Consider the following 26,402-nt stretch of genomic DNA (forward strand, 5'->3'; position numbering starts at 1 on the left):
GAGCATGTGATTGAAAGCCTAGCAGAACCAGTACCTGTCGTTTCACTGGCTCAGGCAGCCTCTTCTCCAGCAGACCTTTCAGTGGCAGCTTGGCGTCTTTGGCCGCCTCCTCCTCCCCGGCCTCCACCGCCTTCTCCTCGGTGCCTGTCAGCCCCTCCTTCTCTGTGGCCTCCATCACCACGGCGACGGCATCCTCGCTATGCTCCACAAACACGTTGGGGTCGATGAGGAGCAGGATCTTATGAACATCCTGACTTCCCAGCACGCCCATGGTGAGCAGTGTACCAATCAGCCTCAGGATGGGCACAAACTGGTACTCCACGCTGCCCCCTACAGGGTCCCTGATGTGATGCCCACCGCCCTGCACGGCCTCAGTCAGCATGGTGATGGCCTTCTCCTTCAGGGCATCCAGGGGGATCTGGGGGCTGTACAGTTGCTGCTCCCTTTTGGTGCTGATGAAGCAGGGGGGGTAGAAGTTGAGCCGGGGCTTCAGGGAGGTACTGAGGCCCACGCCGGGAGGAGAGTGGTGCTTGGAGGCATCGGAGAACAGGCGGATGCTGCGCGTCTCGGCAGTGATGGGGATAATAAACTCGTTGTTCATCATGAGGCGGGCCTCCTTGGCCGTTTCCAGGTGAATGCTGATCAGGATGTTGTAGAAGCCCTCGCGCAGCATGCCCGACAAGTACTGGTTGTCGATGGTGTAGAGCAGCTGGGATTGGTCCAGGTGGCTGCAGAGGGCGTGTGCCACGCGGGTGTTTCCCAGGGCACACAGGGCACAGTACAGCTTCAGGGTGTGGTAGTGGAACTTCCTCAGGTCCTCCTGCTCAGACAGCTCCATGATGTCAACACACCTGGTGGGGAGGTCAGTATACTGTTTAAACAGAGCGAGGACGTATACAGGAGCGCTTATGTCCTCAACCAGGGTGTGTGGTGCAATCTGTGTATGTGTGCACATCTACCTGTTCTCCTCAGGTATGTGCACAGCCAGCATCTGCAGGGGCTCCCGACACTGCACCACCCAGCCATGTCTCTCACTGACCCTGGCTGTCTCCACCTTCAGGAAGGTGTTGGGCATGCGACTCCACAGCACTGAGTTGATGGTCTGGACATCCAGCCTCGGAGGGCACTGGGGTACTGGGTTCTTATGCTCACTCTTAAATATGGCAGCTGACAGGGGCATGGCATTCTGTGGAGATCAGAGGTCACACAGAGCACATTGTAGTTCACGCAATGGATGATATATCAGTAGAAACGGTGGATAGATTTAAAATATACTTCAGGGATTAAAATCGAGTTACTCTACCTTTATCTTGGACAGCTCAAACTGGAAGAGGTTGGGGCTGGTCGGTCGCACAAACACAGCAGGAAACAGCTTTGTGTTTGGTTCCACCTGGTCAAGAAAAAGAGCACAGCACTAATAAAATAAGTTTGCAGACAGAAAAGGCATATTGAGGCCATACTGCAGTTACAGTATAGAGGGGGACTATAAAGAGTAGCATTGCGAGTGCATGATGTTCTGGAGCTATCTGACTCGGTGTGTGTGTGTGTGTGTGTGTGTGTGTGTGTGTGTGTGTGTGTGTGTGTGTGTGTGTGTGTGTGTGTGTGTGTGTGTGTGTGTGTGTGTGTGTGTGTGTGTGTGTGTGTGTGTGTGTGTGTGTGTGTGTGTGTGTGTGTGTGTGTGTGTGTGTGTGTGTGTGTGTGAGAGACTAGGGAAGAGGCTGGCAGGATGGCTCAGAACAGTTTAAAAGCTTGCCGTGTTTCTACGAGGGGAGAAATTAAGAAGATCATGCCCTTTAAAGGGGAGGTTTTGTTGTCTGGTTTGAGAGTACATACACAGACAGCCAGACACTGAGCTGAGATCTGGCAGGCAGGACAGACAGACCCTACCCTGCTGCTGAGCCCGAGGCAGGGGGGACTGAGTGACTATCACACTAATGAAGAGATCAGGACAGGCAAATCTTTTTTTAGAGAATAGATGGTGTTGTTCTGATAAGAGACTGACCGATGGGACAGAGACTGTTGGGCTGATAGCAGCAGGAAGGAAGGAGACCGAAGAGAGTGTGATTGTAGACTGTGCAGTGGACATCTTAAATAGAGACATTGTGTATTTGGCTATACTGTACCTGGTAGGAGGTGGCCAGCTCCTTGCCGTTGCCAGTGAAGGTCACCAGGCCAGTGGCCAGGTCAATGAGACAGCCTATCTCTAGGTCCACATTACTGCGACTGGACGAGTGACCTGAGCTTGTGACGTCCCCACCCCACACCATGTAGCAGTTACTCCTCCTCACACTGAGGAATGGTGAGGGAGGAAGAGGAAAAAGAAGATAGTATCTGAGTATCTGATTAGTTGCTTATCACTATTCATACCGACATGAGGATGAGGGTTTCCTTAACAACACGATTACCTCTCATGGACCCGCCCACGCTGGTCTCCCAGGGTAACTGTCACCGTCCGGTTCTTACTGAGGTTGAAGTGGTTGCTATAGTAATGGTAGTCGGGGGTGACCCAGCCCACCCACACACAGGATGGATCCTGACCAGCGAACACCCTGACAGAGTAGTGGTACTGAAAGACAACATGGTGGCAGGTTAGCTTGACGACATGGCACCTGAACTATCATCAGCTGCTTATCATCCATTTCATACCGTGCTGATGTTGCTGTAATCTGTTCCTCTTATTCCATCATGACTGTGTCTCATAGACTTCAATGGATGTCTACAAGGAAAACATCAGCATTGAATCATTTCTTTACATACTGTAAGTTAGAAGATAAAGCGCTTTTACAGAAACTAAGCTCAATACTGTAAGTGTCATATACAGATGTTAGTGTTGTACAACAGTGAATGTGTGTTCAGAGGCCTGACCTGTGTTTCAGTTTGAGGGACTCGGGATCTTCATGCACTCCGTTCATGTCCATGACAGGGCTGGTCTTGAAGAAGGAGTGGAACTCCACGGGCATGCTCAGTCGACAGTACACCATGTCACCATTACTGTTCTGGGTCCCAAACGTCCTGTGGCTCACCTTCAGACATGGAGGGCTGTCGATGGTGCCATCTATTCTGGTCACCTGGGATGGAGATGTATTTGGACAACTGATTTAGCCATTTTCCATCTTGGAAGTGAGATATCTTACTGGTTCTTTAAGGTAAACCTTCTGTGAACCTCAACATATCATGTATATTACCGTTTCGAATTTTGTCATTGACCTTTTGACTTTCGGTCTTACCATTATGTGGTTGTGGTTCTTTGGCACATTGACAAAGGTGGGGAGGCGTTTGCTGAACCACATGGTGACCTCACGGTTCATGTTGACGGCAAAGGGTTCGAAGCCCTCCTGGAGACCACACATGGTGTAGTACTTAAAGGTACTGGCGTCCTTCCCCAGGTTCATACGACCCACCTGGGACAGGCCCAGACTACACACTGGGATAAAACCTGGGGAACAGAGAGAGCAAGAGAAAGAGAGAGTCAATGAGAGAGAAAGAGAGAGTCAGAGAGAGAGAGAGAGAGAGAGAGAGAGAGAGAGAGAGAGAGAGAGAGAGAGAGAGAGAGAGAGAGAGAGAGAGAGAGAGAGAGAGAGAGAGAGAGAGAGAGAGAGAGAGAGAGAGAGAGAGAGAGAGAGAGAGAGAGAGAGAGATCAACTGTCATCATCACCCTTCTCATTCTAAGAACACACACATCAGGGGGAGGGGGAAATCAATCCAGCTTTTAATAAAATCCATTTACAAGTGTCAGATTATATGAAGTTCAATTCATGACGGTGAGGCACTTATATTTTCACTTATTTTGCAGCATGTCTGTCAGTGATGTGACGGCACAGAGACATAAGAGAAGGGGCAGAGCTTAGAGAGGTCCTTCACATACACTCACCGTCTTCAGTCTCACACACTCACCGTCCTCCGTCTCGAAGTCGGCAAAGCAGAGCTCAGAGCCCTTGTTGGTGATGAGGATCTCTCCGTTGAGGGTGAAGATCATAGACTTGTCCTCCATGTTGATCATACAGCCCACCACGTCCCCCGCGTGCCAACACCGCCCAAAGAAACGACTGCCCATGTTCAGACGTTGACCCTGAATATACACACACAATAACGCTCTACAATCTGACTCCATCCTTATTCAAAATGTGATTTATTATGATATACACAAATCATACTCTCCAGGCTAGCTATGCCATCATCAACTTTGATAAAGTGTCTCTTTTCCAAAGACATAACTGTCCTGCTCTGATCTGTTTCACCTGTCCACGACCATTCTCTTGCCTGTCCACGACCATTCTCTTGCCTGTCTGACCATTCTCTGCCTGTCCACGACCATTCTCTTGCCTGTCCACGACCATTCTCTTGCCTTCCACGACCATTCTCTTGCCTGTCCACGACCATTCTCTTGCCTGTCCACGACCATTCTCTTGCCTGTCCACGACCATTCTCTTGCCTGTCCACGACCATTCTCTTGCCTGTCCACGACCATTCTCTTGCCTGTCCACGACCATTCTCTTGCCTGTCCACGACCATTCTCTTGCCTGTCCACGACCATTCTCTTGCCTGTCCACGACCATTCTCTTGCCTGTCCACGACCATTCTCTTGCCTGTTAACGACCATTCTCTTGCCTGTCCACGACCATTCTCTTGCCTGTCCACGACCATTCTCTTGCCTGTCCACGACCATTCTCTTGCCTGTCCACGACCATTCTCTTGCCTGTCCACGACCATTCTCTTGCCTCTCCACGACCATTCTCTTGCCTGTCGACCATTCTTTTGCCTGTGACCATTCTCTTGCCTGTTTCTTTTGCCTGACCATTCTTTTGCCTGTCCACGACCATTCTCTTGCCTGTCCACGACCATTCTCTTGCCTGTCCACGACCATTCTCTTGCCTGTCCACGACCATTCTCTTGCCTGTCCACGACCATTCTCTTGCCTGTCCACGACCATTATTTTGCCTGTCCACGACCATTCTCTTGCCTGTCCACGACCATTCTTTTGCCTGTCCACGACCATTCTCTTGCCTGTCCACGACCATTCTTTTGCCTGTCCACGACCATTCTCTTGCCTGTCCACGAACATTCTTTTGCCTGTCCACGACCATTCTCTTGCCTGTTCACGACCATTCTCTTGCCTGTCCACGACCATTCTCTTGCCTGTCCACGACCATTCTCTTGCCTGTCCACGACCATTCTCTTGCCTGTCCACGACCATTCTCTTGCCTGTCCACGACCATTCTCTTGCCTGTCCACGACCATTCTCTTGCCTTCCACGACCATTCTCTTGCCTGTCCACGACCATTCTCTTGCCTGTCCACGACCATTCTCTTGCCTGTCCACGACCATTCTCTTGCCTGTCCACGACCATTCTCTTGCCTGTCCACGACCATTCTCTTGCCTGTCCACGACCATTCTCTTGCCTGTCCACGACCATTCTCTTGCCTGTCCACGACCATTCTTTTGCCTGTCCACGACCATTCTCTTGCCTGTCCACGACCATTCTCTTGCCTGTCCACGACCATTCTCTTGCCTGTCCACGACCATTCTCTTGCCTGTCCACGACCATTCTCTCCACGACCATTCTCTTGCCTGTCCACGACCATTCTTTTGCCTGTCCACGACCATTCTTTTGCCTGTCCACGACCATTCTTTAGCCTGTCCACGACCATTCTCTTGCCTGTCCACGACCATTCTCTTGCCTGTCCACGACCATTCTCTTGCCTGTCCACGACCATTCTCTTGCCTGTCCATGACCATTCTCTTGCCTACCCCTTTGGATTATTAAACATTGTACGACTCCAACCACCTGCCTCCTGTGTCTGCATCTGGGTCTCGCCTTGTGCCTTGATTATGACGCTCTATAAGCATGTAGAATAGAGTTGAGGGCTCACCTTGTATCCGTCGAAGACAAAGGCCAGCTCATCAGTGCCCAGCTCTACATCAGGCCTACATCCAGGTCTGGCCCAGCCCACACGCATGTCTCCCCCTGTCACCACGTCAAACTCAAAGTACCACTTCCCCGTCATCACCGCGTACGTCCTCTCCACACGGAAGAAACGGATCTTGTCTATGCTCAGTCTGTCCACCACATGGCCTGCTGGGTGGGAAGACGGCCACAGTATCAACACAGGAAGTGTTGTACTGTTCTGTGTATGTCAACATGGCTTTGTGTGGTAAAGATAACTTACCGCCCTCCTGATCTGGAGGTTCGATATTGTATCCGTATCCAATTAGAGTGCGGATGGCCTCACGGAGGCTGTCCCTGTTGGACTTCTTAGTGCGCTCGTCTAATAAAGAATATGGCACCAGGCGAGGGTTCCGCTTGCTCTTCAGATCCTGCATTGAGCACAGATGGGCACAGTCAGAATCCCACGCACACCACTCATCATCGTGCTGATACTTAGCCAGCTCCATGGACCCGCTATAGGCCAGTGTTTGTCACGACTGGGCTGCCAATCTATAAGGGTCATTGAGTAGTTCATTGGGCGTTTGACATTATTACTCCGGCGCTATACTGATATTCTGTGTATCCTTTTGGTGTCATTCATCCCTCTGCAGGAGGTAGTGTTACATTTAGCAGTATTGCTTTTGAGCTTGCTGCTCTTACATAGAGAGAGGGTCCTTCTTTTGTCCAAAGTTATAAAGCCTTCCGTGTGTTTACTGTATGTGAGCTGTGGTCAAAACCTGCAGTGCTTTCACAGACATAACACAGAAGACTGTGTGCTTTACCTGCAGAATGCCATAGGTCCATCCTTGTTTGACCCTGTCCTTGGCCCACACGTTGTGGGCGTTCTCAGCCAGTTTATCCACCAGAAGTTCCTGGCCTGGGGTCAGCTTCACATCAGACAGCTCCAGTGGCGTGGGCTTGTAACCATTCGACATCATGTAGCTTAAAACAAGACGAGACATTATAATGTCTAACTACCTAGACAAAACAGTATTAGTCATGATTTGTCTTACATTGCGCTAGCCTATCCAGAACATAGGAATCTCGAAAAGTTGGTAAATCATGTATTAGGTTCTTGCTGATCTGTGTATTCAAACGTCTAGTAGACTCTTACTTCTTTGGGAGTTTGATCTTCTTCAGGTCCTCTTCAGCGTTGGCGTTGACCTGGACAACATGGCATCCTAATGCCAGCAGAGTCCTGTGAAGAGACAGATTAACAATCTCCATCCTGGGGATAAGACCTGTCTACACAAGATGAGCTCTCTAAGAGGGTGACTCACATTGCCTGCACACTAACTAAATACTATAATCAGCAGGCATAATGTTATGATACTAGGTTTGGTAGGTTTTTGCACTCCTACATCAAGCAGAGTGGCACATGAACCACCATGAGCATACACAGAGAGCATTATATTGTTTAATTGTGCATGTCCCGGTCCATTATGGAACCATATAATCACCTTAAGGACTTGTTAAGAAAGAGTTATTCACACTTGTATCAGTAAAATCTCATTGCTTTGTCATTGTAAGAGGACAAATGAGAGAAGTGGTGTGATGGCAGAATAGCAGGGCTGCTCTTTAGGGGCCCAGGCTGTCTGTCTCTGTTGTGTCAGCGTCACTGTAGATGAACGTTAAACAAACCAGACTTTCTCTGTCTCTAATCACACACACACACACACACACACACACACACACACACACACACACACACACACACACACACACACACACACACACACACACACACACACACACACACACACACACACACACACACACACACACACACACACACACTTCTCTGTCTCATGAAACTTTATTTTGTGTTTCTCAGTGCCTGGGTGTGTGCTGTCAGTGTGGATCATTAGCAGATGTCCTACGGTGACAGGTGGGTGATGTCAGGAACACTGGGGGTGTTTCAGGTGCTGAGAGTCCAGCACGAGAACACCTTCAGTCTACTACCTAACTGACCCCTGGTTCACCCACACCTTCAGTCTACTACCTAACTGACCCCTGGTTCACCCACACCTTCAGTCTACTACCTAACTGACCCCTGGTGCACCCACACCTTCAGTCCGGGAGTCCGCACCTTGGGGGGGTTCTGTCACGCCTTGGTCATTGCATTTTGTGTTTTCGTTATATTATTTGGTCAGGCCAGGGTGTGACATGGGTTTATGTTATATTGTATTTTCGTATTGGGGTTTGTAGTATTTGGGATCGCGGCTGATTAGGGGTGTTGTATAGGCTTGGCTGCCTGAGGCGGTTCTCAATCAGAGTCAGGTGATTCTCGTTGTCTCTGATTGGGAACCGTATTTAGGTAGCCTGGTTTCGCTTTGTATTTCGTGGGTGATTGTTCCTGTCTCTGTGTAGTTTCACCAGATAGGCTGTAATTAGGTTTCACGGTCCGTTTGTTGTTTTGTATTTTGTATCATTATTTCATGTGTCACTTTTTCTATTAAAGTCATGAGTAACCACTACGCTGCATTTCGGTCCGACTCTCTTTCCACAAACGAAGAACGACGTTACAGCCCCTGGTTCACCCACACCTTCAGTCTACTACCTAACAGGCCCCCGGTTCACCCACACCTTCAGTCCTCCAAATGGAGAGTTAATATATCTACAACTAGCCCTTTGGTCTCCTATCCAGCGTTTTAACCAAGCCCAGCTTTGATATTTATCACTGACTATTACCAATGTGCTATTTAGGCCTATATAGCATTTGCGAAGTAGCTATTGTTTCAATTCAACCCAGACAATGCATAAAGGCCTAGGGTTTCAAGCTTTGGTTGATTTCAAATGTCATCTTCATGTTAATAATTAATATGTTTTATTCCCTTCTCCATTTCAACCAAATATCTAAGTTAAATAATATGGTTAAATCAAATCAAACTTTAAATGCAATTTAAATAAATGTTGATTTGATCCTAGATTGTTTTTATTTAACTAGGCAAGTCAGTTAAGAACAAATTCTTATTTACAATGATGGCCTTGGAACAGTGGGTTAAGTGCCTTGTTCAGGGGCAGAGTGACAGATTCTTACCTTGTCAGCTCAGGGATTCGATCTAGCAACCTTTCAGTTACTGGCCCAACGCTCTAACCACTAGGCTACCTGCCGCCCCAAAATGAATGAAGACGTGAATCCAACATATTAATTATACATTTGTAGACAAACTAGAATGAAGGCCAGACTAAGTCAGTGGCACAAAACATAAATCTCCTTCAAATGTTGATTTTTGGTTGCATTGTCAACCAAACACAATTCAATATTACTTTTGTAAATCAGTATATAGCCAAAGGTTAAGGCTATATTAATAACTAATGTAACAGTACAATTCAACCTTAAAATGAGTAACACATCCATAGTCACATTTTGAGGTTGCTCTAACTATGAATGTCTTCTCATGCAATCATAGTAATTTTGCATGTTCAACATAGCATGCAAAGGTTGCAGGTCTGTGGAGATCTTTAATCTGTGCAGAATCTGATCACTAGCATGTACTTTTTAATGTGATCTCAACTGCAATTCAGGTCATGTGTTGTGCTATTAGATGAAGCACAGTGATACACATTCATCTGTTGTATAAATAAAACATATCTGACATTCTATTGCCTTAAACTTTGTTGTGCTTTTAAACATCTGAAAGACATTGTGACATTTAGATGACAACTGAACAAACAACCAGACATGGCCGTTCCATTGCTTTTAGATGGGTGAAAGCATAGTGATAACACATTGGGGATTCAACAAACGTCTGGCTGTCCTTCTTGAGTGGTTGAATAAAAAGGTTCAAATCTCATTGATCAACATCTCAACCAAATATGACGTGGTGTGCCCAGCGGGATCTCTCCTTGTCTTTCTATTTCTCGCTCTTCATTACTGAAACTAACATAGTTACTTATAATGCAGGACATACTTCAAGGTTTCCGTTGACATCTGCAGGTTGTAATTCTTTTCCGTTTCGGGCAGTCTGGGAAAATCCACCAGGCAGGGGTGCTGCCGCTTATTATCGTCCCTTATCTGTGAAACATATGAGGATTGTTCATGTACAAGTATTTGTACATATTACAACTGTCTTGAGGAAAGAAATATTCCCATAAAGGTGAGTATAATTCATATCACAATGAAGGTTTTTGCCAATCAACAGGGGAGTACTCTCTTAGGGGGGGAAAAGGGTGCTATCTAAAAGTGTTCTTCAGCTGTCCCCATAAGACTTAGAACACGTTTAGTTCCAGGTAGAGCCCTTTTGGGTTCCATGTAGAACCCTTTCCAGAGAGTTCTACATGAATCCCAAAAGGGTTCTACCTAGAACCATAAAGGGTTATCCTATGGGGACAACCCCAAAAAACTTTTGGAACCCTTTTTTTCTAAGAGTGTGGGGATGTTGTCTACTTACAGAGGGCTACTGGTATACTGGAGTGATACTACGGTCTAGTCTAGTGGACATGTTATGAATGTAGAGGAGGAGCATGTTTTCTTGGAAGATAGAGAGGTGTGAGTCCTGAATACCAAGCCAAGTGAGATATAGAATTATATTCTTGACTGCTGTGTTTTATCTCTAATAATCCCTCTTGATGCTCTTTCCAGCCCAAGCAGGATTACATCCATGTTGACCAAGAAAACATGAAGTGGTGTTGTTGTACAGATATGTGGCTATTTGTGTGCTACATGAACCCCAGGCATTTCTTTTGTGAATAGCACAAGAACTCCCCAGGAATTATTTTACCTAACAGACTTTTCATACAGCCTACTACAGTCCAGACAGCCTACTACAGTCCAGACAGCCTACTACAGTCCAGACAGTCTACTACAGTCCAGACAGCCTACTACAGTCCAGACAGCCTACTACAGTCCAGACAGCCTACTACAGTCCAGACAGCCTACTACAGTCCAGACAGCCTACTACAGTCCATACAGCCTACTACAGTCCAGACAGCCTACTACAGTCCAGACAGCCTACTACAGTCCAGACAGCCTACTACAGTCCAGACAGCCTACTACAGTCCAGACAGGGGACAAAGAAGCCCATGCTGTTATTCTTACTAACCTCCGTATGAATGTCACACAGCTTGTTTGAGATTATTTTTATACCGTCAATAGTCCATGCTGATAAAACTATTAGAAGTTTTCTATAACCATACTAGCCTCCGATAGTGAAGTGTGTCAGGCAGGTAATATAGAAACCCTACCTATGTACCCCATAGCAACCACAGCAACTAAAACCCAGACCTCTTTAAAATCAGCACTGAAGCTGTGCTCTCTGGAGAGTGGAATAGAATAACAGCGCTGTCCAGGTATGTGTTCTGTTCAGCCCAGATTTAGTATATTGTCTCCCTGGTGTAGCTTGCCCCGTGCACTGCCAGGACAATGTCACCCGGCCTAAGCTAACGAGGTCTCGTAAAAAACAGATAAAAGCCAAACTGCTATGTCAGGGGTGCAGAATTCTGTTTAAATGAATAAGAGAGTTTGACCCCGGCGTAATAGATCTCCTCACCATCAATCAAAGGCTCTACTAAGATGTGGGAACTGATGGAATGGCTGGAAGTGCAGTGGGTGGACAAATCACACTGTCACAGTTGTGTTTAGAAGTGGGATAGAGTGGAAGGAGGACTGCAGGAATTAGAGAATCATTCAGTAGGGTGGGCTACGGTGGTCTACTCTACACACATCCATCACTTATGTAAAAATAGATATAAGAGCTGTGTTGCATATTGTTTCTGGTATTGATTGTCTGCACCTTTAAGGGCAGTGGGGCACAACAGGTCATTTTGGCAATGTACTAACATGAAACAAAGAAACAGTCATTCAGTCTTTGTAACAGTAGGGCTTAATGAATTCACATCCAGTTGAATAATCTGGAATTCAACTAACAGAGAGAGAGAGAAAAATAGTCTTTCCAATCAAGAATAGTCAGTCTTTCCAATCATTAAAGTGTCCACTAAAAGTCTCTGAACTGAATTACAATGTTGGGCCTAGGGGTTAGGAGTGTTGGGCCAGCAGCTGAAAGGTCATTGGTTCAAATCTCTGAGCCGATTAGGTGAAAGATGTGCCTTTGAGCAAGGCATTTAACCATCATTTTACCAGGGTCGCTGTCAATAATGGCAGATCACTGGCTATGAATGAGCCCACTCTCTGAGAGTGTCTCAGGGGGAGTGGGATATGCAACAAAATAATTTCCCAATTCACACATGAACTTGTTTGATATAAGTGTGAAATAAGACATGTGTAAACACACACCTAACTATCTTATCTTAATATCTATAGTCTAAACATGTCACTGAGTCCTATTTCCTGTTTAATTGCTGCAACAGAATGGCCAAAATGTCCTTCTGTGCCTTTGACTAAAACAATTGCATTGTAATTCATGACTGATTTAGGACACAGAAAAGATGAGTCTCTCGCCTACAAACAAACAAAAATGGAGTCTCTAGAATGAATGGCATGACGAGCACAAAAGGAGAAATACGGGAGTATTCTTCACTTACCCTCTGTTGGGTTTGAACCGCAAATTATAAAAGAGAAAGCAAAATGGTGTACAGGCTTGTTTTGGTGCTTTAACATTGGTAGAATTTATAAGATTAGATCAGGGTTAATGCATTTCACACAAATAATTATCAATACAATTGGCCTAACATAAACAAACATTTGCACGCTGAGATGTACTTATGTTTATAGGTTATTTATGTTTATATTGGTTGATGATCCATTTAGAGGTAATGTATTGTGTCTTTCCTAAGTACGGTGCCTTCGGAATGTATTCAGACCCTTTGACATTTTTCACATTTTGTTACGGCCTTATTCTAATTGAATTGTTTTTTTTACCTCATCAATCTACACACAAAAACCCAGAATGACAAAGACATTTAATTTAGAAATTATTGCTAATTTTAAAAAATATATATAAAACTAAAATATGACATTTACATCTGTATTCAGACCCTTTACTCAGTACTTTGTTGAAGCACCTTTGGCAGTGATTACAACCTCGAGTCTTCTTGGGTATGAAGCTACAAGCTTGGCACACCTGTATTTGGGGAGTATCTCCCATTCTTCTCTGCAGATCCTCTCAAGCTCTGTCAGGTTGGATGGGGAGGTTTGCTGCACAGCTATTTTCATGTCACTCGAGAGATGTTCGATCGGCTTCAAGTCCAGGCTCTGGCTGGGCCCCTCAAGGACATTCAGAGACTTGTCCCGAAGCCACTCCTGCCTTGTCTTGTCTGTGTGCTTAGAGTCATTGTCCTGTTGGAAGGTGAACCTTCGCCTCAGTCTGAGGTCCTGAGTGCTCTGGAGCAGGTTTTCATCAAGGATATCTCTGTACTTTTCTCAGTTCATCTTTGCCTCGATCCTGACTAGTCTCCCAATCCCTGCCACTGAAAAACATCCCCACAGCATGATGCTGCCACCACCATGCTTCAAAGTAGGGATGGTGCCAGGTTTCCTCCAGATGTGACGCTTGGCATTCAGGCCAAAGCGTTCAATCTTGGTTTCATCAGACCAGAGAATCTTGTTTCTGATGGTCTGAGTCCTTGAGTTGCCTTTTGGCAAACTCCAAGCAGGCTGTCAAGTGACTTTTACTGAGGAGTGGCTTCTGTAGGAAGAGTCATGTTGGTTCCAAACTTCTTCTATTTGAGAATGATGGAGGCCACTGTGTTCTTGGGGACCTTCAATGTTGCAGACATTTTTTGGTACCCTTCCCCAGATCTGTGCCTTGTCACAATGCTGTCTCGGGCATCAACGGACAATTCCTTCGACCTCATGGCTTGGTTTTTGCTCTGACATGCACTGTCAACTGTGGGACCTTATATAGACAGGTGTGTGCCTTTCCAAATCATGTCCAATCAATTGAATTTACCACAGATTAACTCCAATCAAGTTGTAGAAACATCTCAAGGATGATCAATGGAAACAGGATGCACCTGAGCTCAATTTCGAGTCTCATGGCAAAGGGTCTGAATACTAAGGATTTTTTTTACTTCATCGATTTTAGAATAAGGCTGTAATGTAACAAAATGTGGAAAAAGTTAAGGGGTCTGAATACTCTCTGGAGGCACTGTATGTCAATGACATGGACTGCCCAAAATAGTTTGCCAGTGCTCTGTGAATCTATTCTCTCCATCAGTGTTAAAGAGGTCTCCTACCTTCCCATAAGACCAGCCCAGTTCTATCTTGTTCATGGCCCACAGCTCGTGGATATTCTCAGCCAGTCTGTCCCGGACCTTCTCCAGATATGGCAGCATGACGATCTGAGAAACAGAGAATCAGTGTTGTAGATAAACAGCATCTGTTTGTAGACCGTACAGCAGGCCTATGTCATCAATCATACATTTTGGATATTTGGAAACACTTACACTGTAGGTATTACTGTACAAGCCCCTTTAAAACATGCAGGATAAACACTGTTACTGTGTTTAAGATGAGCCATGTTGCAGTTAATGTGAGGCGTTCTGAGCTGAATGCCATACCCCTGTTACCTGGCTGGTCTCCACAGGGGTGGGTATGAAGGAGGCCTGGGAAATGAACTGTGTGGTCCCCAGCAGGTCTCGGACCCCCTCCATGTCCCTTTTGTACTCCTTCACCGGCTCCACCTTCATCTTCTCCTTGGGGAGCAGGGCCTCGTAACACGGAGCGTAGCCCGACGGAGGCAGGAACTTGAAGTCGCCATGACGACCACCCATCAGGAAACGCACCCTAGAGAGAGAGAGGGGGACTTATCAATCAGTGTGTTCAGTATGTGGGAGACAGCTTGAGAGTGGTGGAGGGGTTAGTTAGAGCCGAACATAGAGCCACTGAGTGCCACTGAGGCTAAACCCTAGCCCCTCACCAGCTCTAGCCAAGCCCCAGACCCGCTCTAACCAACCTCCAGACCAGCTCTAACCAACCCTCATACCAGCTCTAACCAACCCTCATACCAGCTCTAACCAACCCTCATACCAGCTCTAACCAACCCTCATACCAGCTCTAACCAACCCTCATACCAGCTCTAACCAAGCCCCAGAACAGCTCTAACCAAGCCCCAGACCAGCTCTAACCAACCCCAGTTCCAGCCCAGCTCTAACCGAGGCCCAGCCCAGCTCTAACCCGAGGCCCAGCCCAGCTCTAACCCGAGGCCCAGCCCAGCTCTAACCAAACCCCAGCTCTAATCGAGGCCCAGCCCAGCACTAACCGAGTCCCAGCCCAGCTCTAACCAAACCCCAGGCCCAACCCAGCTCTAGCCGAGGCCCAGCCCAGCTCCAATTGAACCCCAGCCCCAGCCTCAACCTAGCTTTAACCAAGCCCCAGGTCAACTCTAAACAAGCTCCAGCTGAGCCCGGCAGAGCAGAAAGTGACTATGACTAACCCCACTTTGAGAATGATGCAACATTTCAGACCACCACTCAGAAGCCCTCCTGGGCCATAACCGAAATAGCAGCTGTAGTAGTGATGATGACGCATTCACTCCAAGTCTCACTGAGTGCAGTGCACAAATCAATTATTAACAAGTGTGTGCCGTTGCGTAGCATGCCCCGCTGCACAGAGGACAGGAAATGTTCAAACCCCACAGCGTTCGTTTACAATATATGATGTGGCCTGCATCATACAGACAGACAAAATGCAGAATAACGCTGACAGAATTCCTATAATTATGAGTTCCTGTTAATTTTGTATAATGCTGTATAATTTTGTATAATGCTTCTGCAAATGTTATTGTGGTAATTGAGATACAGGGTAGCTTGCAGGCCATTATGGAATTTGATGTGAACTGAAATATTTTGAGCTGTCAAGCGTCATGTCTCGGACAGTGGTCCAGAATAGTAAAATGCCATTTTGCTGTAGAAAACAGGGTTGGTCATAAAATCCTGGAATGCTTCCTGGAGCTTGAAATTTAATTTTTCAGACATGTCAGTCACATCATTTGAAGTTGCTATGGCAACACAAGTGCGTAAGATGTATGCCGAGCCCTTAAGGATTCATATTTAGAGGAAACTATAGAGGAATGGATTAGATGGAGTTTTGTGCAAACTAGAGGGAGAATAGAAAGCAATTTGAGGAGAGGGCCCTGTATGTGTGTATACGTGTTCATTCATATAAACGGCAGGTGTGTGTGTAAGACAAACACATACTTGACCCCAGCGGAAAAGCTGACAACAGGGAAGAAGAGTCCATCGATGTTGAAGTTCTCGAACATGCCCTGTACGGGCTGTCCATTGATCCTAAAGGAGATGCTGGGGGCTCCCAGGTCCAGACAACAGCTCACCACATCCTCAGAGGTCAGGATGTGTTGGTTATTAGAAGCCACTGCCCGGGAGATACGACCTGCAATAAACCACAGTCTCAGCACAGAAATATGACCTGCAAGACACACACTCACTTTTGCACACGAAAGCACACACACACAGTGGGCAGAGAGATTTGCCCTGCAGGACACACACTGTCTAGACACAATCTGGGTGACTTCTCATAATTTATGATTCAGGTGACTTAATGTGCTTGAGATTCAGATGGAAAAAAACTGACCTGACCAGAGATGAAGTCCGTCGAAGCCGTAAGAGTAGAGGTCGTCCCCCACCCCGTTGCCCCCCCAACCCTCCCCTCCACCTGGGTAAGGGGCGTAACCCTTGTCGGTGGCCCAGCCCACACGCAGGTGAGAGGGGTCACTGGTCAAGAAGTGGTCCACCTGATCAATCATCAGCTCGTAGTACCACTTCTTATACTGGGCCGAGCCCTCACTCATTCCCAGGTAAATGTTGGGCCTCATGCTGCCAAAGATTAGAGACACGGATTAGGGTTTAATCACCTACCGGTAACTGTGTTCGATGTTGTTAAATGCACCTTCACCTTACACAATCCAATCAAACAAACACAGCAATAAAAAGGATATCCAACACTAATATATATATATATATAGTATATAACTCGCACTTTACAACCAGTAGCGCCTTAATCTAATTATACTGGGCTGGGATTGGATGGCTTTTTACCTTTGAACGTCATTGACCAATCGGGTCTGGAGAAGCAGATCTCTTTTGGGGAGCAGGTGATCGCAGATGAGGTTCTGATTGGCTCGTACTGCCACCCCATTACACACACACAGGGAACAGAGCACATCCAAAATCTGCAGGCAGAGAGAGAGAGAGAGAGAGAGAGAGGGGGGCAGAGAGAGAGGGGCAAAGAGAGAGAGAAAGACAGAGAGAGAGAAAGACAGATAGAGATAAAGACAGAGAGAGAGAGACAGAGAGAGAAAGACAGAGGCAGAGAGAGAGAGAGAGAGGGAGAGAGAGTGAAAGACAGAGAGAGAGAAAGACAGATAGAGAGAAAGACAGAGAGAGAGAGAGAGAGACAGAGACGGGGAGAAAGACAGAGGCAGAGAGACAGACAGAGCCAGTACAGGACCAACTCATCCGTTGTCATTTTCCATGTTACTATTAGAGGGAGAGCATTGCCTTTAGCTATTAAATAACAACTTGTCTGTTAGAAAGTTTTCCACAGTATGTGGCATGGTATTATTTAGAAACATGTATTCTAGTGTCAAAATTAAGTAGGATCATTTTGGTCATAAAGTCAGTACATTCCAAAACTGAGTTTTGCAAGATTTGTGTAACTGAGGTCATCACGACCTACTTGAACTACAATTATGACCACTTGCCCAGAAACACGGATTTGTAACACCTAGAGAGAATTGTCATGCACAGACAAAGAGCTGCGGTGATCTTGATAGTGATCACTCAAGTATGCCAATGTTTTGGGCAAAATGAGAATTGAGACTGTGTGCACTTGTATCCCAACTACCACTTGTCAATATTCCAAAAATCAGAATCAATTCACGAGCATCTTGTGTTTATCTAGATTAATTATGACAATTTTGAGGAAGTGGTACTGTCTATGTTGTTGCTACCGTGCCTCAAGAGGGACAAACAACAATAACTTCCAGGGTACAATAAAGCAAACATAACACACCCACATCAAACCACACCCCCAAGACTCAAATCTCGTTTTTTCTTAATGAGCAATTGAAAAAAATGCGGAATCGGTGAGTCCAGCCGCTCTTTAATGCAGCCAGTCATAATTACTAAGAGATGCTAATCAGCAGAAACCACATCCAGTAATATCATTTTGATGCATGTGGGCCCATCCTGGCTTTACAAAGCAGAAGAATTAAATGGGCAAAGGACGGCAGCCAAGGGAGCCAGGCCAAGACCTGAGCTTTATTATCAGAGGCTTTATGAGCGGCTACAGCCAAATGATACAACCACTGTGATTTATGACAAAGGAGATGGCAGCCCGGCTGGAGTGCTTATTTCAATGTAAACATATTGATACACAATGCCTATACACATTACAGTCAAATGCCCAGCTCCAACAAGGACTCATCAACTCTCTGCAGCCCTGTCAGCACTGGGTGTACAAATAAAATGCAGGCTCATCTGTGAATTACTGTGCTTTATAAGAAACTGTGGTCAAGCTCTTGTGATGGATAAATAGTATCAAAACAAAAACTATGTAGTTCCAGTATATTTACTTGATCATGCTGATATATTTGATACAGCTTCTCCTCCGGTTTCAGCTCACCTTGTGGTTGCGTCCATGTTTGTAGAGCAGGGAGATGATGGACTTGATGTGTCCTCTCTGGATGATATTTAGAGCCTCCGGGCTCTCAATTAGAATGCAGTGGAGAACCTCCAGTATGCCTGCCGTGGCAAATCATCAATTAACGGCCACCGAGGACAAGGGAACAAGACACAAAAGGTCATTTCGCAAACGCATGCTCCTGAGCACAAGAAGAGGGTATGACGATACATGGCCAGGCATTACTAAAGCCATCCAGGACTCTAAACACCAGGTCTGGGCTTTACAACAGTGCAATCCAACTCCACATCACCTTTGAAACCATGTGCAGACAGCATGCAGGTAGGACAAGGTCACACAAAGCTTTAGCTTTATTGATTGATTGAATCGATAATGAAAAAAAGAAGTAGGCTGCTCCAGCCCGGAGACTTTCCATACATAAAAGATTAGCAGGGATAAAAACACAATAAAGCCCGGAGGCTTATTTCCATTGTGGTCCTCAAACACGTGTCATGGTGGTATCGTGTTATCATTTAAACACGTGTCATGGTGGTATCGTGTTATCATTTAAACACGTGTCATGGTGGTATCGTGTTATCATTTAAACACGTGTCATGGTGGTATCGTGTTATCATTTAAACACGTGTCATGGTGGTATCGTGTTATCATTTAAACACGTGTCATGGTGGTATCATGTTATCATTTAAACACGTGTCATGGTGGTATCGTGTTATCATTTAAACACGTGTCATGGTGGTATCATGTTATCATTTAAACACGTGTCATGGTGGTATCATGGTACCTGAGGAAGACTCCAGTCTCTCCAGCTTGCTGACCAGCCAGTCCAGGTTGTTGGAGAACTGGGTGCAGTTGTTCCTGTTGCCTCGGATCAGCGCCGCTACAGGACACATGGACAAGGTCACAGGTCAAGGGGAGGAGAGACGATACATATCCAGTTGGCAAGTTTGAAGAGGATAATGCAAATTGCTTATCTTTGACCTTCAGTACAGCAAAAACATAGCTCCTATAGAAATACACTGCGCATCTTCCACAACAAACAATGTGACACCCATGTCAAGGGAAGAAGACAGGTTACATATAATCTTTGCTAGTTATGAAGAGGATAATTCAAATTGCTTGTCTTTGCACCTACAGCCAACAACACTGCCAAACCTTACATCTTACACAACCACAACAACAACAACGTCACACAAAATGCACACCTTAAACCACACTCCATGCCAAGGAAAGAGTAGTGTTCTTCTTCAAAGCCTTTAAGCATATTAATTAAGCTGCGGCGTATAAAGGAAGGGTGTGACATCAGGGGGACAGGAAAGGAGAGTCGTCCCAGCCAAAAATGACAGGGTCACCTGGCATAGACAGAGGAGAGGAGGCCTAGCTCACAAATCCATTTAGCTGGTGCAGGTGTGTGGAGGAGGGGGTACGAGAGGGGGGACGTGGTCTGCACATTAATGCTCCCCATGAGGAGAAAGCACCATGTAAACACGCTGTGAAGGGCTCAGACAATGACACAGACACTAGAACTGGGAAGCTTCTGAGCTGGAGACATGCTCCTACTCCCAAGAGGGAATGCCTATAATGTACAACTGACATGTAAGATTGGACTGGTTTTTCCCACCCTGAAAGACCGTATTCGAACAATTTGTGGCCTAACTCAAGGATATGGGGGAAAGTGGTGACCATCTGGTGAACATGGGCAGTCCAGATTGGCTGGGAGAATGTTGTAGACATGCTGGGGGAGATGTTGGGTTGAGGCCCTGGAAGCACTTCACACAGACGTGAAATCTGCATGCTATCCTTATCCACTTCCAGCCCCTGTTTGTGGGTGTGTGTGTTCAAGTTTTATTCCTCGTATGTGCAAGATACACATGGTATACACCGTCCAACCAAACGCTTACTTGCAGCTTCCTTCTCGACAACGCAAACTAAAATAAAGAATAAAAGATAAGAACACGAATATAAAGTAAATGGCTCAGTAGAATAGAATAAACATTTTTGCACAAGTATAATACAGGAAGGCACAAGTTGTTGTCCAATATTTACACATGTATCAGGGAACGGGGGATTGGGGGGCAAGTGTTTAAATTGTGCATTATTAGCTAAAGTAAATACAAGTCTGGTAGCAGCAATTGTGATGTGTGTGTAGAATGAATGCATGTGTGTGTGTGTGTGTGTGTGTGCATGTATATGTGCGTACAGTACGTATGTGTGTGTGTGTGAGTCTGTGTGTGGTACTAGAGTGCATGTGTACTGAGGCTAGGGCTGTGAAGGTCATGACGGTAAAGTTTATTTGGTGGTGTACATAGTTTGCAGACGTTATCGCAGGTGCAGCGAAATGCTTATGTTTCTAGCTCCAACAATGCAGCAATATCTAGCCAATACAATACACATGCCTTCTGTCTTTGTGAAGGGTCCATTTCAGGTGTGTTTGTCCGGTCTACAATAAAAATGTGTAATGTTGAGGGTACTCGAAGACTGGAGTTGAGCACCACTGGCTAAATGGGTGGACTGACGGCCATTGCAGGGAGCAAAGCAGGAAGAAAAAGCAGGATGTGTCAGTATGTGGTGTGATTTGTTGATTCAACTCAACTGACATTACAAAAAATACATTCCCATTGTATGAGCAACATCATTCCCCTTTGACATCATTGGAACGAACATTCTACACTACCATGGAAATTATTTGCATCACAACAGCAGGCATCCACTGTGAGTTCACCCACGAGTTTACCAGTCTCATTGCCAGGGTTAGAGGTTCCAAGCCTGTTCTATTCATTCTATTTCTATGTGTGCTGCTGCAGGGAGGGAGGCATTGTCTAGGCAACCAAAGACTCATTTGCTATTACACCTTGTTTGTTTCAACAAGGAGCAAAAAGTTTCATCACGTTGTTAAGAGTCCATGTTACCTCAGAAACGGACTCAACCGCACGAATGCCCGGCCGTCCCTTCTTCAGTCAGCTGTTCGTTCCACACACACACAGTATATACATACATACATACATACACCACCAGTTAAAAGTTTTAGAACAACTACTCATTCAAGGGTTTTTCTTTATTTTTACATTGTAGAATAAAAGTGAAGACATCAAAACTATGAAATAACACATATGGAATCATGTAGTAACCAAAAAATAATGTTGAACAAATCAAAATATATTCTGCAAATAGCCACCCTTTGCCTTGATGACAGCTTTTCACACTCTTGGCGTTCTCTCAACTAGCTTCATGAGGTAGTCACCTGGAAAGCATTTCAATTAACAGGTGTGCCTTGTTAAAAGTTAATTTGTGGAAGTTCTTTCCTTTTTAATGCGTTTGAGCCAATCGGTTGTGTTGTGACAAGGTAGGGGTCGTATACAGAAGATGTCCCTATTTGGTAAAATACCAAGTCCATATTATGGCAAGAACAGCTCAAATAAGGAAAGATAAATGACAGTCCATCATTACTTTAAGACATGAAGGTCAGTCAATATGGGAAATTCAAGAACAAGTGCAGTTGCAAAAACCATCAAGTGCTATTGATGAAACTGTCTCTCATGAGGACCGCTACAGGAATGGAAGACCCAGAGTTACCTCTGCTGCAGAGGAAAAGTTCATTAGGGTTACCAGCCTTAGAAATTGTAGCCCAAATGCTTCAGAGTTCAAGTAACAGACAAATCTCAAAATTAACTGTGAATCAGGCCTTCATGGTCAAATTGCTGCAAAGAAACCACTACTAAAGGATACCAAAAAGAAGAAGATATAACAATGTACGCTGAGAGTCGGGAAGCAAGTTCAGGGAGTGAATACATAAAAGAAAAGAAAAAAAGAAACACAAACAGCGCACAGACATGAAACAGGAACAATGACGACTGAGGAAGAAACCAAAGGGAGTGACATATAAAGGGAAGGTGATGGAGTCCAGTTGAGTGTAATGCTGGTGACAGGTGTGTGCCCTAACGAGCAGCCTGGTGATCTAGAGGCCGGAGAGGGAGCACACGTGACAGTACCCCCTCCCCAATGTGCGGTTCCAGCCGTAGGACGCCGACCAGGATAACGATCTCAGGGATCAGGAGCGGACCGGTCACCTCTGCTAAGGTGCAGGAACGTGTCAATCCAGCTGAGGCTCGGTAGCATGATGACCTAGAGCACCGGAGAGAGAGCATATGTGACAGAAGAGACTTGCTTGGGCCAAGAAACACGAGCAATGGACATTATACCAGTGGAAATTTGTCCTTTGGTCTGGAGTCCAAATTGGAGATTCTTGGATCCAACGGCTGTGTCTTTGTGAGACGTGGTGTGGGTGAACAGATGATTTCCGCATGTGTATTTTCCAACGTAAAGCATGGAGGAGGTGGTGTGATGGTGTGGGGGTACTTTGCTGGTGACACTGTCAGTAATTTATTTCGAATTCAAGGCACATTTAACCAGCATGGCTACCACATCATTCTGCAGCAATACGCCATCCCAGCTGGATTGGGCTTAATGGGACTATCATTTGTTTTTCAACAGGACAATGACCCAACACACTTCCAGGCTGTGTAAGGGCTATTTTAAAAAGAAGGAGAGTGATGGAGTGCTGCATCAGATTACCTGGCCTCAACAATCCCCTGACCTCAACCAAATTGAGATGGTTTGGGATGAGTCGAACCGCAGAGTGAAGGAAAAGCAGCCAACAAGTGCTCAGCATATGTGGGAACCTCTTCAAGACTGTTGGAAAAACATTCCAGGTGAAGCTGGTTGAGAGAATGCCAGGAATGTGCAAAGCTGTCATTGCAAAGGGTGGCTATTTGAAGAATCTCAAATATAAAATATATTTTGATTTGTTCACCACTCTTTTGGTTAATACATGATTCCATGATTTCATAGTTTTGAAGTTTTCAATGTAGAAAATAGTAAAAAATAACTAAAAACCCTTGAATGAGTAGGTTTGTCTAAACTTTTGCCTAGTACTGTATGTCATATTTTTTTTACGGTTATGACTGTTATTTTATTTTCATGACGGTCTTCAACCATACCTGTCGGTTACACAGTTATACAGTAATTGTGCCTGCCCTAACTGAGTCATCCTCACAGACAGGTGTGTAAGATGGGGAAACACCACCCTAGAGTACCTAGAGGACCATAAACAGCTCTGTAAATGCCAGCTCAGCTGAGACAAATAATCCCACGGCAGCAGTGAGACGCAGGCCTGTGGTTGGTAAGAGCAGTACTGGGACTCAGAGAACACCAGGGCTTTCGTTGCAGGCAACAATGATTGATTACTGTGAAGTGTGTGTGTGTGTGTGTGTGTGTGTGTGTGTGTGTGTGTGTGTGTGTGTGTGTGTGTGTGTGTGTGTGTGTGTGTGTGTGTGTGTGTGTGTGTGTGTGTGTGTGTGTGTGTGTGTGTGTGTGTGTGTGTGTGTGTGTGTGTGTGTGTGTGTGTGACAAGCAAGGAGCAGAAAGGTTGTCCTGTCTTTGTCCACTGTTGTGTTTAACGATTTTACTGTGATTGTAACTATATTGGTGTGATGACTAAAATACTCTTTGGAGGATATACTCTTCTATTGTCTCTCTCACCTAGCAGCTCATAAAGCAGGTTGAGGATGTCCTTCCAGGAAGCCCCAGCCTCTGCCCCGGCACACTCCCCAAAGTGGGCTGCACTGTTGTACACGTTGAGACGGTCGATGCAGCAGGACACCAGAGTCAGCATGCCCTGAAACAAAGACACACCCATCATTACTCTGACATCATCATCATGTGTCCTCAATTAACCTGCTCCTAGTCTCTCCCATGCCTTCATGCCTGGATGATTAATCTAGGATGGTAATAGCGATCAGGTATGCTAAGCAGCATGCCCAGCTGTGAGAAAGAAAAATTGCAGGTGATTTATAACTCCATGAAAAGCCTATCAGCTGTCAAAAAAAAAAAAAAAAGAATTGACCTTACAACTGTATCGTATGGGAGAGCGGGATGGAAAAGAGCAATTTGGGGATATTAATACAATTATGGAGAAGTGTGTAGGCTGGGATATAGATGGGTTATTGAAGCATTCCAAGGGCAGGATCGGTGTATGCCAGAAACAGTATTGTGTATGGTTATACCAATTATGTAAACATTACTTAAACACTGCACACAGCTATTTTACATCAATTCCTGTTATGTTAAATTATTGCTTGGAGACAAAGTGAACAACTCGGGAAATTTAAATCCACAGCAACAGCTTTTGTTTCCGTTAAGGAGAGAAGTTGACGTTGTGTATTTAACATCACAGGCACAAGGGAAGTCAGCTGACATTTTATCATTGATGAGAACAATTTTGGGCCGAGAGGCTTATCAAAAGGCTCCACGCCATTGTTGTCACCACAGAAAAACTCGGAACAAAACTGCTGACAGTTGAAAAGCAATGCTCTGAAATACAATATGGCATTGAAATACTGTACCAAGAATCCATTGATTTAGCCTTTAAAAACAGCGTGTCTTGGCAACACTGCATTTAAGCCCGGCTCCTGCAATGACCACTTACTAAAATTGCCTTAATCACAATTGAAACCCCTGACTTTGGACTTTTATTGTCCTCTGCTGCCAAGCAACCGTCAGGCAGGATTGCGACGCGGCACTTCATGTGTGGATGAACTCACTTCCTGTTTGAAGAGGTTCTGTCGGTTCTTGAGAGAGCGCAGCATGATCTGTTTCTCCTCGTGCTCCAGCTCAGCATTAGGCACCTGGAAGTAGGCGATGAGGTCATTGAGGGTCTGGAGGACCTCCTCGATGGGCAGGGCTACTGATGCACGGTTCTTTCCCCCCAGACAGTCCAGGTCTCTGGAACAGGGAAGAAGGGTTATCTTCACCACAGGAAACTTTGAAAGTACTCCATTTTGCAAAAGTAGATTTTTCAGCATCAAAACAAGGGAATATACACTGAGCATATCAAACATTAGGAACACATTCCTAATATTGAGTTGCACCCCCTTTTGCCCTCAGTACAGCCTAAATTCATCAGGGCATGGACGTTACAAGCATTCCACAGGGATGGTGGCCCATGTTGATTCCAATGCCTCTTACAGTTGTGTCAAGTTGGCTGGATGTCCTTTGGGTGGTGGACCATTCGTCAAACACATGGGGAACTGTTGAGCGTGACAAACCCAGCAGCGTTGCAGTTCTTGACACAAACCGGCACCTACTATCATACCCAGTTCAAAGGCACTTAAATCTTTTGTCTCGCCCATTCACCCTCTGAATGAATCACATACACAATCCATGTCTCAATTATCTCAAGGCTTAAAAATCCTCCTTTAACCTGTCTCCTTCCCTTCATCTACACTGATTGAAGTGGATTTAAATAAGTGACATCAATAAGGGACAACAATTTTCACATGGATTCACTTGGTCAGTCTGTCATGTTCATACTGCTTTGTGCACTCAGTGTATGACAGCAGGTTCTTTATATCATGACATCATTATATGATAATCATAAGGTTTCATAACAACACCGAACTCCAGTATTAGAATATGACTCAAGCAGTGACTGTCATAGGAACATAATTTGTGCCTTGAGGTTCATCCATGCTGAAATGTTATTTCCGCGTGTGACCTAAAATGAGCCCCTGCTCTGTCACACAGATGGGGGCTGAGGAGGGGAGAGGGGGGGGGGGAGAGGTACAGCTCACAGGCGGCAGTCTAGGTCTGGACAGTGGTGAAAGCCAGTCAGCAATATTTGACCAACTGACGTCACGGAGGGGGGTATGTGTTTGATTCACAGTCACAGGCCAGTTTAATAGTGGCAGATGAGGAGGCTTTGAACATTTATTCACTCCATAGCATTCTCATTCATGACTAGCCGTAAGTGGCCTTATGGCTTGATGAGTTTATTGTCCTGTTTGGCCACGGATGACTGGGTCACTGAGCCAGGCAGGCAGTGTGCTTTTTGTGGGCTGTGCAGCCCACTGCTCACAGGCC

The 26,402-nt window shown here is 45.6% G+C and overlaps 1 protein-coding gene across 11 annotated transcripts in view; it reads right to left on the reverse strand.

Annotated features, from left to right (window-relative positions):
* LOC118369092 (ryanodine receptor 3-like) overlaps positions 1-26,402 on the reverse strand; it is a 168,235-nt gene that overhangs the window by 68,634 nt on the left and 73,199 nt on the right. For 8 of the 11 annotated variants that reach the window (XM_052496885.1, XM_052496883.1, XM_052496880.1 and 5 more), the window contains 23 exons: positions 25,085-25,265; positions 24,024-24,159; positions 19,270-19,365; positions 18,471-18,589; positions 16,883-17,016; positions 16,419-16,660; positions 16,025-16,217; positions 14,396-14,612; positions 14,063-14,167; positions 9,841-9,944; positions 7,041-7,124; positions 6,709-6,868; positions 6,168-6,315; positions 5,871-6,076; positions 3,895-4,069; positions 3,228-3,436; positions 2,866-3,068; positions 2,647-2,716; positions 2,406-2,566; positions 2,124-2,289; positions 1,304-1,390; positions 960-1,186; positions 35-851 (listed from right to left, as the gene is read on the reverse strand). In XM_052496885.1, the coding sequence (XP_052352845.1) occupies positions 35-851; positions 960-1,186; positions 1,304-1,390; positions 2,124-2,289; positions 2,406-2,566; positions 2,647-2,716; positions 2,866-3,068; positions 3,228-3,436; positions 3,895-4,069; positions 5,871-6,076; positions 6,168-6,315; positions 6,709-6,868; positions 7,041-7,124; positions 9,841-9,944; positions 14,063-14,167; positions 14,396-14,612; positions 16,025-16,217; positions 16,419-16,660; positions 16,883-17,016; positions 18,471-18,589; positions 19,270-19,365; positions 24,024-24,159; positions 25,085-25,265 (4,240 nt within the window). The remainder of the gene's footprint in view (positions 1-34; positions 852-959; positions 1,187-1,303; positions 1,391-2,123; positions 2,290-2,405; positions 2,567-2,646; positions 2,717-2,865; positions 3,069-3,227; positions 3,437-3,894; positions 4,070-5,870; positions 6,077-6,167; positions 6,316-6,708; positions 6,869-7,040; positions 7,125-9,840; positions 9,945-14,062; positions 14,168-14,395; positions 14,613-16,024; positions 16,218-16,418; positions 16,661-16,882; positions 17,017-18,470; positions 18,590-19,269; positions 19,366-24,023; positions 24,160-25,084; positions 25,266-26,402) is intronic. The other 3 variants (XM_052496887.1, XM_052496884.1, XM_052496881.1) reach the window with 1 other exon arrangement.

Source organism: Oncorhynchus keta, chromosome 35, assembly GCF_023373465.1.
Source record: "Oncorhynchus keta strain PuntledgeMale-10-30-2019 chromosome 35, Oket_V2, whole genome shotgun sequence".
Lineage (NCBI taxonomy): Eukaryota > Metazoa > Chordata > Actinopteri > Salmoniformes > Salmonidae > Oncorhynchus > Oncorhynchus keta.